This window comes from Eublepharis macularius, chromosome 14 (genome assembly GCF_028583425.1).
Source record: "Eublepharis macularius isolate TG4126 chromosome 14, MPM_Emac_v1.0, whole genome shotgun sequence".
In the NCBI taxonomy this organism is placed as follows: domain Eukaryota; kingdom Metazoa; phylum Chordata; class Lepidosauria; order Squamata; family Eublepharidae; genus Eublepharis; species Eublepharis macularius.
Genome location: NC_072803.1, coordinates 54,220,335 through 54,236,471, shown reverse-complemented (window position 1 = coordinate 54,236,471; position 16,137 = coordinate 54,220,335). Strand labels below are relative to the sequence as shown.

The 16,137-nt window shown below is 43.2% G+C and overlaps 1 protein-coding gene across 1 annotated transcript in view; it reads left to right on the top strand.

Annotated features, from left to right (window-relative positions):
• BRINP1 (BMP/retinoic acid inducible neural specific 1) overlaps nt 1–16,137 on the top strand; it is a 126,727-nt gene that overhangs the window by 58,148 nt on the left and 52,442 nt on the right. The window contains exon 2 of the mRNA XM_054998258.1: nt 13,288–13,478. Within this exon, the coding sequence (XP_054854233.1) occupies nt 13,288–13,478 (191 nt within the window). The remainder of the gene's footprint in view (nt 1–13,287; nt 13,479–16,137) is intronic.

The following is a 16,137-nucleotide window of genomic DNA, read 5'->3' as shown; positions in this document are numbered from 1 at the left end:
AATTGAAATCTACACAGAACGCAGATGAAAACAACCTCAGGTGACTGGATAACATTGATCAACTAGAAGGCTGGACTAAATAATACATTCTTGCACTGCCACCGAAATGCTAATAATGTGCGCAATGGTATTCTAAGGAGGCCTTGGTCTGATGAATGACGCTGCCATGCAGGAGTAATTTGGGACAGGTGATTTTGAAGATGTGTAGGCCCTAGGCCATGAAGGATGCTACAGGTCATAAGCAGAAGCTTAAATTGGTCCTAGAAACAAACCGTCTGCCAATGGAATAACTTCACGTTTGGTGTGATCCATGAATTGTGACTAAGTAAATGAACTGCGGCATTTTGCATTAGCTGAAGTTTCCAGACTGTCTTCAAGGGCAGTAAAACCACAGGCATCTCGATACAGGAACAAGCACATGAGCCCCTATCAGTGGCAAAAGTCTCTGTCTAGGATCACTGGAAAGATTATGCTGCAAGGAGAACCCCCCCCCCCGCCCCTCCATGGGATTGCTAGATGTTCTGCTATGGCCAGAGCTCTCCTTTTGGCAACTTCTGTTGCCCACCATTGCTGTCAGGATTCTAGGATTCCTAGAGATTAGGGCTCATTTGGAGGGGGAACAGGCCGGAACAGCTTTCCTGTAAAGCTGAAAAGAGGTCATGTAGGTTTTGGCCCCGCCCACATGATTCCTTTTCCTCCCCTCTGCCTCCCCTCCAAAAGTGGGTAAGCTGTTTCAATTCATTCTGCTGCTTTATTTTCATTCATGACTCGAGTTGTGTGTGTGTGAGAGAGAGAGAGAGAGAGAGAGAGTGCAAGCTGGGCTCCTGGGCCTGGATCTCCAAAGGAGGGTAAGCTGCTTTGAGTTCATTCTCCTTTATTTTCAGGAAATATCTGGCAATTTTTGGGGAAATGGGCCTGAGGGGTGGGTGTTGCCTTCTGACACACTTCCAGTGATGTCAGGGGTGTGTGGCAAATGCTAATGAGTCATGCTAATGAGTTACGCTGATGAGTTCCTGCAGTTCTTTTTCTACGAAATGGCCCCTGCTAGAGATGCATAATGTCGCGTATGTGTTTTCCCCAGAAGAGACTTAATGCCATTGTGTTGACAGTGGTCCCCATACCCCTGCCTCTGAGTCTTGCTGCTGGCTGACAATTCTACCCCTCCATGAGATATGGCTGTTTGCTCTTTAGGCTGCTGTGAGACTGGATCCATGCATTATTGAATATTGTATTATAACAATTATGATAATCAAGAGACGAAAGATTGTGACGGATGATGCAACATTCAGTGGTATGTGAATCCTACCAAGGAATCCGAGCACTGGTTTGCAACTTACTTAGCACAGCTGTCTTTAAAAACTGGAGTCTTCTTTAATATTTGAAGGGACTTTATTTTGAAGTCCAATTTCATTTTTTCAGACCTTTAAAATTATAGGCTGTTGTTTCAGTGTAATAACCAAATAACTCTTTAATGCATTGTTCACATTTTTTAGGAACTGTGTCTGGGAACCCACCCACGCTCTGTGCCTCATGGAGACCCCTCACAAAAACCTTGCCTTAAATTTGTAATAAGTCTTTCCTGTGTTCTCAGGGATGTTTCTCAGCAACAGTGGACTAATTTGTTTTGTAATTAACATAAGTACCCAAACTATTGATGATTAAAGTAGCTTTTTTGTTTTGGTTGTTCTAACAAAGGCAATGCTTTAAAAATACTTGACCGATATTTGACCAATCAATTGAATGAATCTTTTTGACTGGTCAAATGGCTAATTCTAGACCATATTTAGATTAAACTAGATTTAAGTGAAATTCAGATTAGTAATTATATTAAATGGTCTCTGTGGCAAGGAATGGCAATCAGTTGTACAAATTTATCTTAAATTGTACAGACTGCCAAAGTAAACAAAGATATCCTATAGGTAATGCATTTATCCGTCTCTCAGGGCCAAGCTACACATGACAAATGACACGTGAACGGCAAGTGTATTTCTCCCTGTTCACTTGCCCTCCACTCAATCCACTTGCCATTCAAGTGTCATTCGTCATGTGTAGCTTGGCCCTCAGAGTAAAAGACAAATCTTATCTGCAGAATGAAGAATGCTGTCAAGGATAGCTTTCCCTACATGACACTAGGGCTGATTCCGCACACGTTGGATAATGCACTTTCAATGCACTTTATCAATCGTTTGAGGTGGATTTTTTGTTCCTCACACAAAAACATCCATTCCAAATGATCTATAAAGAGGATTGGAAGTGCATTATCCAACGTGTGCGGAATCACTCCAACTAGGAGTGTTATATAAACTACATCCTAAAAAAATAGTGTAGTGTCTTCAGCTTCCCCCTGACTATGCCTACAAATGCACTGATTAGCTGGAATTGTATAATATTTTCTCATAAGTGACCTGAAAGCCTCTTGGTTTTACATTGTTTGATGTTTTTGAATGCAAGAGCCAATCAATAGGAAAACAATCCCCAAACACTCAGCCTCCCTCCCAACCATGCCAACCCACAGTAGAGAACAGCTGTCAGGCTGCAAAACAGGCAGAGAGAGGCCACAGAGAAGAACAATGCGGAAGCAAGCAAAGGATAGAAAGAAATAATATAGGAGTAGAGAGACAAGTAGAGAGTCAGGATCTCTCTACAACAACAACAACAGCAACAACATTCGATTTATATACCACCCTTCAGGACGAATTAACACCCACTGAGAGCAGTTTACAAAGTATGTTATTATTATCCCCACAACAAACACCTTGTGAGGTGGGTGGGGCTGAGAGAGCTCCTAGAAGCTGTGACTGACCAAGGTCACCCAGCTGGCTTCAAGTGGAGGAGTGGGGAATCAAACCCGGTTCTCTGGATTAGAGTCCCACACTCTTAACCACTGCACCAAACTGGCTCTCAGTACTAGCACTTGTTTCTCAGCAGTACCAGCATGCATCTCACTCACTCAGGCCCACATGATGGCATTTAGCTTGGCACCAGTCTCCTCATAATAATATTCCATTGCTGAATGTGTCTAGCACAAGTTGACCCTGCTTTTCACCTTCTCAGCACGCTGGTAATTTTTTAAAAATGCAGGCGGCACAACTCTGGACCTCCTAGGAAATCTGTTTCCTCACATACTGACACTTCCTCTTCAGTTTGGATTGACACCTTCTGCCCTGTTTGTTTATGACAAGAAAGGGAGGACTAGGCCAAGGAACAGCATACTAAGCCATTTTTAAGGTTTTTCTAAGAGATCAAAATACATTGTTGCTCCATTTATTTGTTATTTTTGCTGCCAGTGCTGCCCCTTTTTCAGTTGCCTGAAGCCTGGTTTTGAGATGGAAGCTTGTGCTGTTTGTTTTTTGAAAGCCAGTGACTAAAGCCCGTAAGTGCTAGTAATGTCAGCAAGATTTGTAATTACCTCAACTGGAATATGAATTTGCCCCACTTGTATTGTATGTCTGTATCCAAGAAGTTTGTCTCCAGCTTCGGATGTGAATGTGCCTATTGTGACAGAGGGTCAGGGGTTCACTCCTCCACTGGTGTTTCCTGTTATTGCTTCCAAAAGCATCTTTCTACATAAAAGGTGAGCTGTATTGGTGATGACTCACCTTTTATTCTGACCCAGGTGCAGTCCTTCCAAGGGGCCAACAGTAGGAAGGACAGCCTTCACAGCCCTTCCCAGCCACAATTGGCTGTCACTGGGGTGGGAAAGGCCGGCCCACCTGTGGTGCTATCCCCAGCCTTGATCAGGACAAGGCAGTGGCAAGAGGGATGCCCTTTCAAGCCGCGATCCGAGCAGGGTGGCGGCGGGAAGGGCAGGCCCACCTGCGGAGCTCTTCCCTGCTGTGATCGGGGTGGGGCAGAAGCAGGAGGGACAGACCCACTTTCACAGCCCTTCCTAGCCATGATCAGGATGGTCCCGATGGCAAGAAGGGAGCCCTCCCCAGACCACCCACCTGCCAGCCCTCCCCAGCCCACCCACCTGCCAGCCCTCCCCAGCCCACCCACCTGCCAGCCCTCCCCAGCCCGCCCACCTGCCAGCCCTCCCCAGCCCCAGCTTTCAAGAGCCTGCTGTATTTTTTCCCATAATGGGCTTTGTTGCTAGTAAGAAATAAGAGGAGGAGGAGTTCCCAGCTTTGTATTCCTCCGTCCCTTGTTGCTGGCTCCTTCACTTGCAGCCTGTTGAGGGTATCTGATTTTCTTCCTTGCTGGTGTTCTATTTCAAGGTAGCCTGGAAGGCCATAATGTTCCCAGCTGTCCCCATCCTCCCACGTGATGCCTCTCTCTGCAAGAAACAGGGAACTGGCCAATCTGCAGCCAAAGCCAAAACGCGTCTCCCCCTAAAGCCATTTTGTGTTGCCACCAATAAGCTACAGTGACCTGCCCTCTTTCACACAGCAGCTTCTCTCTGGGGGCAGGAATGTCCTGGACCTATAAATTACGCAGTTTCCTGATTTGTAATACAAATGCCCAGCTGTCTTATGAGTCAAGCAGGTATTATTTCCCTGAGAAGTTCTTCTCTGGCTCAAAATGACAAATGAGGTTCTAAACATGTGCCTCTAAAGTTTTTACTTTATTTTATCTATATTCCACCTTTCTCTTGTGTAGAGCTCATAAAGTTTGTCCATATTAAAGGTTGGCATCATTTCCCTTACAAAGTTATTCAGTGGCTCAGAAAGTCAAATAAGACCCTGAGCTTTTACCTTCAGGCCTGCTTGTGAGCTTTTGGCTGTGGGATGCTAGACTAGAAGAAAGTTTGGTGTGATCCAGAAGGGTTCTTTTGTGCCTCTACACTTCTCTGGTGTTCTAGCACAAGTCACAACTAGAGATGGGCATGAACTGAAATATAAACCAAAGTTCATCCTGACCTGGACCATTTTTGGTCTTATGAACCGGTGGTTCATCGGAGCTCATTTCTCACGAACCGCGACGAACTGTTGTAATTTTTAGAGCAGTTTGTTTGGTTCGTTTTTCGGTTTGTCACTACAGACAGCCTGGTGCCAATCAATCTGTTACCTAGGCAATGAGGGTGGGCTTTTTTTGCAGAACTTCCATCGCCCTGGAAGTGACATATCAATGAACCAAATGAACCAGTTCGTGAACTGGGCAAGTTCATGCCGGTTTCTGGTTTGTGGTTCATGAGACGCGATGAACCATGAACTGCAATGAACCACCATTTTTCCAGTTCATGCCTGCCTCTAGTCACAACCTGTTCCTAAGCCTGGATCAGCTGCCTTCTGTGTTTCTTGCTGGCTGCTCTCTCTTTAAATCACAAAAGTCCCACTGGGTAACCACCACACAGCTTAACTCCAAGCCCTGCTTGCCTCCAATATCAGCTGAAGAAGACCCCCCGCTTCCTGATTGCAGTTTGTGAGCTGGCCCTGGCTGTGGGCCATCTTCCTGACAGGTGCTTCTTTCTACCTAACTTTACTTGTGTAATAAAATCATCTCTGTGCCAAATAATTAGGTCTGACTCATAAAAAGGCTGGCCTGAGCACACAACACAAGAGTCAATGTCATGCTTGTTTGATTTTTTTTTTAATTTACTGCTGGAACAATCCACTTACTCAGTGCTGGCTCAAGGTCACACCAAATCCATCTCTTCTGAGGAGCCATTATTACTTTATAGCAGCATTAGCAAAACTTGTCTCAGGTTTTTCCTTGGCCTTTATTCCCCCCTTTCTTCTATCAAAACTCATGCTGCATTTTGGCACCGAAGATAAGACAACCATTTTTTTCCTTAAAGAGACACAGAAAGAAAATTTGCAAGAGCTTCTGCACAGAGGCTTTTCTCCACCTTGGCTTCCAGCAGAGTGTTTTGTTGGTGTGTGCGTGGATTTCTACTCAACGCTGTGCTCTAATTGTCCTGTTTCCATGTTTCCCCATTCTCAGCCTGCTGTTACCCAAACCTCCTTTACTGCAATCTTTTTTGAAAGCACAAGATCCAAGAGGTGTCGCACACCATCTGGATGGAATTATGCACATTGTTATACGTTGCCAAGGTCCTGCCCACATCAGCACCCTTTTTCCCGAATTTTTGTCCATGTTGCACTGTCCAAAGGCTTTTTATAAAAAAGGTAATTGCTGTAGCATTATGACGATCAACTGCCACTTATTTATTTCAAAGTTTAATAGAGTCAGTCCAGTGGCATTGCACATGCACGAAGGAAACAACAAAAAAGGGAGACATGAGTAGCCATGCTGACTGCCCCCAAGAGGCACAGCAGACTTGAAAGGAAAAGTCAGAAAAACAGATGGGAAAAGAGCACAGGAAATTCCCACAAGTGGAAGCTCGGCTGCCAGTGTCCTTGTGTCTGCATTGACTGTGGCGATATAAACAATGTGGAGTCTCCTTGCCATGTGGAACAGTCATGGATAATTAGAAAAGTGGGCATCAGTTGTGCTGCATCCTTAGGGAGTTCTGACTCTCAAAACCTCATACACTGGAAATCTAGATGATCTTTAAGGTATTACTGGACCTGAATCTTGCTCTTCTACTGCAGATCAACATGGCTATCTGCTTGAAACCATACTTTCTGCACCGTCACAACTGTACTTCCACCACTGACTTTGAAAAATTAGCCGTGTTCCTTAAAGGTGCCACCTTGATGGCAATTTAAACCCCACTTAAGCACTTAATAGGATTGGCAAGTTTCTCATTCCTAAACTTATTCATCCTTGCTGGCCAGCTCTAACTGGCTATTGTAGCAGGAGAAAATGGAGAGACGAAAATGACATTGCAGACATGCCATCACTTCTGGTCACCATTGTCCATGATACTCTAGGAATCCCCCCCCCCCAATATTTATGGTAAAGATCATAGAGACTGCTACCTCCATGACTCTTCACCTTTCCATGTTCTATCCCCCCACCCAAGCTCCCGTGGGTTGCCAGTACATCCTGCAGATGACCTGATAACCTTTTGCAAATTTTTACCAACTTTTTGTGTGCGCTTGATTCATATTCTAAAGCAAATTTTATACATATTTGATGTGTGTTTCAGTCCATATCCATTACTTCCATTATACTAATGCTAGGCATGCTACCATAATTTGTGACACCTTTGATTTAGCTTGAATGTTCAAATTTCTTTTATGATGTCTCCAAACTGCACTTGTCCTTCCCCCCCACCCCCAGATGTATGAACAAATTCAAACAGAAGTGTTGTTGTTAAAAAGATCTCCTAGTGTACAAATGGCTTATAATGTGCAAAATGGTGGTGGTGGAAGGTACAGTCAAGTCATAGCTGACCCCTGCAGGGACCCCTGCTGGGGGTTTTCATGGTAAGAGACTAACAGAAGTAGTTCACCATTGCCTGCCTCTGCAACCTTGGTCTTAGTTGGAGGTCTCCCATCCAATTACTAATTAAGGCTGACCCTACTATGCTTCCAAGATCTGACAAGATCGGCCTTACCTGGGCTATCAAGATCAGGATAATGTCAAAATAGCATACCATAAATGAAAATGGGTAAATTGCCAAAGAAAATGAGAGTGGGTAAAAATCTCCCATGCAAAAGATGGAAGGAAACAAAAAACACATATTTACACATCCCTAGATGCGGGATGCACCTATTGAAAAGGGCAAAAGGAAAATGCACGTAATTCAGTTCCACAAGGCAGAAAACTGAAATCACAACCATGTTTTCCAAGGAGAATTCAAGTCAGGGAGGAATCTTGTAACAACACTCTTCCCATACACCACAGTCTTTGAAACTCGATCTCTGGCTTGCTCAGGTTTACTCTTCTTCTGTACTTCCTTCCTGTCTTAGAATATGTTACCCATTTCTTATTCTTCTGATCTTTTCATCCTCCTTCTAGAATGTGGCTCTTTCTAGGCTCTGATTCCCCTTCTGGCCCTATTGAAAGCTATCTCCCTATGGATTCTAGAACCTTTATCATATGTGGTGGGCATGTAAGAAAGCAAAAAAGTTTCTGGTTGCAGATACAATCATTGGTTCCAAAGATTTTGAAGATTAAAATCCAATTGAAGCCAGAGACTTTCTTGTTGGGAATGACAGACAGCCAGTTGGAAAGAAGTTTGGGAACTTTAATTTTATATATAATCACGGCAGCAAGAGTACTGTATGCACAAAAATGGAAAACTCCAATATTGCCTACAATGGAGGAATGGTGGATAAAAGTTTTGGAGTTTATGTCAATGGCAAAACATACTTCACTGATTAGAGAAAAGACATTATCTACATTTTTGGCTGAATGGAAACCGTTGATAGACTTTTTACATGAAATAGATCTATAGATGGTGAAAGGTGAGCATCTAACGTGCTGCTATGCTCTCTGTTTTTTTTAATTTATATAGATGTAGTATATTTTTAAATGAATGATACGTATTATTTATGTTTTTACTGATAATGTTGATTAATTGTGTAGTGTGTTTTTAAGCTTTGTTGTGATCCGCCCTGAGCCCACTGGTGTGGGTAGGGCGGACTATAAATTGAATAAATTAAATTAAATTAAATAGATAACAGTGATTTGATGATATCTGGATTTATGGATTAAGAATCATGAACAATAGAAAAAAGAGGGCTCTTATGTTTAACACAGGCTTTGTTAAACAAATATATATTTGTCACAGAGAAAATTGGAACTCAACTTGTAATTTAGTTTATTTTTTTGTTCTTTCTCTTTTTCCTATATTTCTAAGTTGTATTTTCTTTTTATTATTATTAGTTGCTTGTCCTGTTTTTTTCCCCATGTTTATATGTACCTTTACTTTAATGATACTGCTCATACAGGCTGTTCGGCTCTGAGCAGTGCCACACTAGAATTAGAGTTAAAATAGGAAAAGTCTTTTAATATATAATCTGTATAGTATTAAAATTTAGCAAGTTTTTTCTTTAACTGATTGGGAGAGCAACTTGGCTACTGCTAAAGTAGTATTAAAATCCACACTTGCTAAAAGGAGCCTCAAATTGTCCTCTATACTTCCTGGGTTTATATGTACCATTAGAGTGGTTTTTTTAGATCGTTGTGTTTTTTTCTTGTCTTTTATGTTTACTGTTCATTGTTTAAATAAAAATTTACAACCAGATTCTGGAACCTGACCCACTAGGAGCGCAACCTCTGCTGGACCCTCGCAAGAATGCGTTAAATGCTGGATTCACATAGTTCCCTGTATAACAGTGACTTCAGGGCACGGATCATCTTATGTGAATCAACTCATTTTAAGTGTTTCTCCTTTTAGCCTTTCTTTCTCTTTGATTGTTCTGCCAGTTCAACGCACACAACCTCCACCCCCAGCAGTGTAAGTGTTAAAGTCAGTAAATCACGCAAGTAGGAGGCTGACCCAGCAGCAAAGAAGGCGATGCTAGGAATAGAAAAATGTTGACATGAGCATGTGTGGAAAAAGCCACCGGCTGACAGATCAGGCCGTGGGTGGCACTGAGCAGATGGCACCTCTTGGGTGATGCTGGAAAAAGTGAATAATCAGGAAGAGGTAGCGAGGGCAAGCTAAAACCATGGTTGTGATCCCACTTTTCTTCTACCTCCAGCCTGGGGCTAGTAGCAAAAGAAGGAGGTTTGGGTCATCTGCAGCTTAGTTTTTCAGGCATTTCCCATGCGGCTTGGGAGCACTTTTCTGTATTTTTCTTTCGTGTACTTTGCCTTCTCCTTCTGTTGCTGTGTTTAATTCCTATGGCTTGGAATCAATCACAACCCCAAGGTTGTGCACTGAACTCATTTCTTTCCCCCTGTGCCCTTGGGCCACTACGGCAGTTGGAAGGTGGCGTATTTAATTTGCTTCAATGGCTTCTCCTTCCTAGACTTCTCTCTTCAGTTAGAGCCATGAATGTCCTTGGAGACTCTGGTCCCCCGGAAGGCAAAATCTTTGCCCTGTGCTTTGAACCTTTTCTTTCCTCCTCAGCATTTTTCCTCTTGTCTGTCCCCTCTTGGGTACACAATGCTAATGAGCATCCAGACATTCCCTGGTGACTTCCGCCATTTCTATAATTCACGCCTGCCTTTGTTGTGTACATTAGGCAGGTAATACCTTCCAGCAACGTACATCGAGCCTGTTGCTATGACAGGAGAAAACACCAGTTTCTTGAGACTTTCCTTCCCTTTAGGCAATCAGAGGGTCGCAGCTGGCTCCAGATACTCTTGCCAGATGTACATGGCAAGAAACTTGTTGCCATGAACCATAGTCCAAGAGCCAGCTTGCACCTGTGAAGTTTCTTCCAGGCTTCTTTCTCTCTCTTCCATCCCAGTTCCAAAGGCTGCAGCTCAGTAGCATGAACACAGAAGAAGCAGCCTTTTATTGAATCCGACCCTTGGCCCATCAAGGTCAGCACTGTCTTCTCAGAGCCAAACTACAAGTGACGCCTGACACTAATTGGACACTTGTCAGCTTCCCTCAAGTTTTGATGGGAAATGCAGGCAGCTTGGCAGAATGTTGGACAAGTGACAGTTGAAAAGTCCATTGGACAGCAGTTGGAGAGCCAAGCTGCAAGACCAGGGTGCCTACATTTCCCATCAAAACTTGAAGGAAGCCGACAAGTGTCCAACCTGTGTCAGGCGTCACTTGTAGCTTGGCTCTCAGACTAGCATCAGCTGTCCAACCTACCACCAGATCATTTTCGCTTGATTGATCCTGAGATCTTCTGCATGCCAAGGAGATGCTCTACCACTGAGCCCAGTCCCTCCCAGCAGAGCATCCAAGGTTTCATCCAGAATCCTGGTTCAGACTCTGCATTTCATACAGAACTCATTTCCCAGCTTCTCAAGTAGCAGAAAGACTTTTTTTCTGCGTCGGACTGTGGAGAGCAGCTGCCAGTCAGTGCAGACAATACAGAACTTGATAGGCCACTGGACTGACTCAGTATAAGGCAACTTCATATGTTCATAACGACTATCTGAAGAACTGTAGCTGAGGATGGGCCATATCTGAGTGGCAGAGCACATGGTTTTTCTGGAGAAGATGCCAAGTTCAGTTCCTGGCAGCTATATGTAGAAGGTCTCAGATATTAGGTGTTGGGAAGGACTAAAAAAAAATCCTCTAACCGAGATCCCAATGAGTTACTGCCAGTAAAAGTAGATACGTTGTTCATATTGTACTTTGTTTCGTAGGAATTTTTCAAGTTGCTCAGTTCTTACATGGCAGAACTTACACATCATGGGATTGCAGTCTTTTCCTCCCCAACCATTTTCTATTTCTGGCCATTGACTTCTTCCAGGAGACATTTTTGAGAGCTGTTTCATTGGGAAAAGCACAGGTGGAGAGGATTCATGCCCCTCCCTTCTTATCTAAGCAGTCCAACTTATCCCCAGCTCTGAAGAGAATCACCTGCCAGGCCAGCTCTCGTCAGATTCGTTTGGCACTTAGTAGTGAAAAGCAGAATTAACATTAAAAAAGTTTTTCTTTTGATCTCTGGCTGGAACAAGGCCCAGTGATTCATGGACGGATGATCTTGCTGATACTCTAGGAAAACCCTCTTCATTTCCCCAAGCCCCTTGCTGGTTGTTATTATTTCTGTGCACGCTGATAGCGTGTAATGAAGAAAAAATTGCAGTGCTTCCATTCTTCTGTGTTTACCCATATCTACCTTGTAGTCCACGTGCTTTCAGTTTTCCTTGCCATTACCAACCAATGTTTAGCTGAAAGGAAATATGGGCCATGGGTCATTATATAGAATGTAAAGAAATATACTTGTCTATCTAACTCAGAATTGTCCACTCTGATATTAAGTGATAAGATGTACTGTGGCTCAGTTTACCAATATAGCTCAAGCTCTGGCCTTACATGCTATATAGTAACTCCATTCCCTCATCTGTAAATTGGGGGTAATCAGGGCTTTTTTCCAGCTGGAATGCATTGGAACAGAGTTCTAGCACCTCTTGAAAATGGTCACATGGCCAGTGGCCCCGCCCCCTGATCTCCAGACAAAAGGGAGTTTAGATTGCCCTCCATGCCGCTCAGCAACTCCTCTCTGTCTGGATATCGGGGGGCAGGGCCACCACCATGTGACCATTTTCGCTGGGGGCAATTTAAACTTTAAAAAACTCCCCCTTTGTTCCAGCTGTCCCCATGTGACATCATTGTGTAGTCCTGGGAACATGTGCGCACTTGGCGCATGCACATGTGGTACCAGGGGCACCACCTCCCGCCAGGATTTGCCCCCTGTGCTGGCAACCCACTGAGTTCCACCACCTCTTTTCCCAGAAAAAGAGTAATGATGGGGGTAATTATGATCTTTTCTTGGGGTTATTGTAAAGACCAGTAATGCGGAAGAGCTGTGACCTGCTCTGCATCTGAGAGTTGGGGTGTCATGTGTACATGTACTTGCTTTGGCTGTTTAGCCTGAGAGTCCAAGTAGACGTGTAATTTATTAATCTCCTAGAAGATTTGTTTTCACCTGGAGAGTAATTTCCCACAACTGGATTTCACCTTGACATCAAGTGAGTCCCATCAGTTGCACCACCAAAATTTTCTTATTCATTGTTGTAGAAGGAGAGAGATGGACCGGGCTGGGGGGGAAAGGAGGAAAGATACCTATACCTTAGAAATGAAAAGTGCAACATACAGTACAGAATGAGTAAAAAATGTGTCCCAGGACTGAATATATGAAGACTACTGGTCCACTCAAACTATGGTACTCATTACCATAGGATGATGGTATTGGTACTGATATTACTATTATAACTTCCTTGTGACTTTCATTGTGGTATTTGGCTGGTCACTGTTTTTGGAAGCATGCTAAAGCATTGGTTAGGTCTAGTATGATACTTCTAAAGCAACATTTAATTATGTTTGGGAGTTGAGGTTCCTTCCATGTCTAGTTCTGAAGCGCTGTTCAATTGTATTTGTTCCATATCTAGGTTGGAGCAAAGTGTTATGGTATGGATCAACATGCAATGTGACCATGTCTTCCTTTCATAACTCTATCATGACCGGCTTGTGAATTTCCTCGTGACATCAGCGTGGTAATTGTTGCTAAAGAAGATGCTGATAGACCTTTGATCTGGCTTACCATGATAGCTCTTAAGTAATGTTCAATTAAGTTTATGATATGACGATCCCTTCACAGTGAGGTCAGAGCTGATATGTATAGTATGGAACAATGCATAATGAAATTCCTTTTCCTGTTCTCTATTCCCTTTTTCACTCTGCCCCCTACCTCTCCAACTTTTCAGGGCTAGCCCTGGATATTCACCTGTGTATTTTTGTAGGGGGTGTTAAAGACTATTTTCCTGTGTTCCCCTCCATTAACCCTTTCCTGGTGGTCTGCCTCTCCTGTCTAGACTCAGATCTTCACCTATGTTGTGTTCTTGTTTGTCACTTAGGGAGTTTGCCCGTTGGAAGGTGAGGAACACAGCCATCGAGCGGAGGGATCTGCTCCGCAATCCTGTCCCCCTGATGCCTGAATTCCAGAGGAGCATACGCCTGCTGGGCAGGAGGCCCACGACGCAGCAGTTCATTGATACCATCATCAAAAAGTACGGCACACACATACTCATCTCTGCCACTTTGGGAGGTAGGTGGCAGCTGGGTTTCTTCTGTATTATTCCACAGCTGTATTATTATTCGACTCTGTATTATTCCAGTGTTTTGGACTCGGATTGGCAATATATCAGAAACTAAAGAGAAAATGGCTTTCTCTTGTAAGCCTTCCATGTGCTCATAAAACTGGCTTGGACAGTTGTCATAGAATGTTCACAAATATTCAGATAAAGGTAGGGCGAAAAGAGCTCTGTCTTTTTCCAGCTCTCAGACGTTTTGCATGTGGGATGGCATGTTTATCAGAGGCTAAAACACTTGGTTGCATGTGAATGCATATACATGCCCCCTAATGGTGTGCTCCATGCAATTGATTGGATTATGGTGATGGAATATTCACAAATATTGAACCTGATCAACTAACAACATTAGAATACTGACAAGTAGGTTATTTGGGAGAAGCAAAATGTCAATTTGGTTACAAATGTTCTCATAAAAAGCGTAAAGAAAACAAGGATTCTGTACTATTGGTAGGAAAGAGGAAGGGGGAAAGCTTGAAGGCTAAGGGTTAGGAAGCTGATTATGAAGAGGGGTACAGACTGGAACTGGGGTAAAATAGATTGATAAGCAAAGTTGTTAGGGACAGATACCATATGAGCTGGACAAAAGAAGCACATAGTTGAAGAAAAGGCAAGGAGAAATAAGGGTTGGAAGGGAACTTTGCATGTACGCTGGAGACAAAAGGGAATTTCCATGTTCAAATGCAGTGAACCCCTGAAAATCAGTTCCTTGTGAAAACAACAGGCAGAGGCTTGAGTCTGCGTGTATACCTTCCAGAGGCATCCTGTTGGTTGTGTGTGGGACACAGGATCCTGGACTAGACGGGCCATTGATCTGATCCATCAGGGCTCTTCTTCAGTTCTTAGTACTTCCTTGTAATTGGTAGCAAGGGATAAATGGCAGTACTCCAAGTCTCAGGGAGACCAGAGGCCATTGGGTTAAAAATTACTAGTTTGGTCTGAATAACTCCATCTTTAGCTGGAGATCTCTAGTAGGAATAATTGATTCCTGACTCAGAATCACAGAATGGGGGACAAAAGTTCATCAAGTCTTTGCCTCTATGCAACTTATTTATCCAGCTTGAAAGTAGTTTATTTATCACGGCTTCCTCCAAGAACCCTAATATCTGAAAAATGGTATGATTTGGGGGAATTCGGTCTCCTTTAAATGATTGTCATGAGAAACACTGATTGAAATCTGTAATTTAGTGTGGTTCAGCCATAAAGTTCTTGTTAAAGAGGTTGGATGTGCCACTGTTTAGTGGATTGTTTTGGATGTCAGGAAATTGTATTCCCAATATTGTTCCAAGACAAAAGACAACAGCAGTCAGAGCAGACAAGACTGACGGTGATGATGGACCTCTTGTAAGACTTGATATAAATCAGGTTCATAATGTCACATTTGGAAAGAGACAGTGGCAGAACACCTCCTTTGCATTCAAAGAGTTCTACGTTCATCCTGCATCATTTTTGCTAAAGTATCTCAGAGAAAAGATGCTGGGAGAGTATTCTAGTATCTGATGAAGGGAGCTTTAACTCTCAAAAGTTTATATGCCAGAAATCTTGTTACTCTTTAAGGTGCAACTGGACTCAAATCTTAGGCTGTTTTCACACATCTTGGCATAGTGCTATATTCACAGAATGAGGGCGTCTTCATGCCACGATGACTGATGTCATCGCACCATAAAAATGGACTCCTGGTGTGCTGACGTCAGAAATTGTGCCATGAAGATGGCCTCATTCTGTGAGTTTAGCAGTATGCCAAGATGGGTGAAAATGCTCTTCGTCTTCTACTACAGGCCAACATAGCTACTCGCCTGAAAATATTCTGTTCATGAGACTCAGGAGAGCTGCCACTTGTCAAAGTAGACGGCATTATGCAAAATGATTTTATATGTTCTTGAAGAAGGCCCATAGCTTAGGGGCAGAACACATGTTTTGCACATGCTGATCCCTAAAGGATCTCAGATCCTAGTAACGCTGGTGCCAATCAAAGAAGACAATACTGAGCTAGATGGAGACTTAGGCTGCTTCCACACACATTGGATAATCCACTTTCAATACTCTTTAGTGAACATTTGAAACTGATTTTCCATGTGTGGAACAAAAAATCCATTTCTAAAGGATTGCGAAAGTGCATTGAAAGTGCATTATTCAACGTGTGTGGCCATAATCTAAGTTGGTGGCTTCATATGTTCACCAACGGCATTTCTTCTTCATTTGCATTCTGTCAAGGGATTAGGATAATTCTGAGCATGGACAGAGTGCCTGCTTTTTTCCAATAAGTCCCTACTTAAAGCAAGTTCTCATGCAGGGGGCGCTTCCATTGCAGGAGAGCGTCGTTACCAGGCAAGCCTGAACCAAAATGCAATTTTACAGCCTTAGTCTTGATTTTACATTTTGTTGGAGGCAACCAGTGAAACAAACATTTGCTTCCCGATAACCACCGGATTGCTCTCTTTCCAGCCTCCCTAAAATTTCCAAATAACACAGACCTTTGACAGTGAAATATATTTTTAATTTTGCCCAGGCACAACGGTGAATTATTCACAGTGGCTTGTCCCTGCTCTTGTTTTTACAACATACCACTTTAAAATATGCACAGGCTTGTAACGCGAGCTGGCGATGGACAGCGGT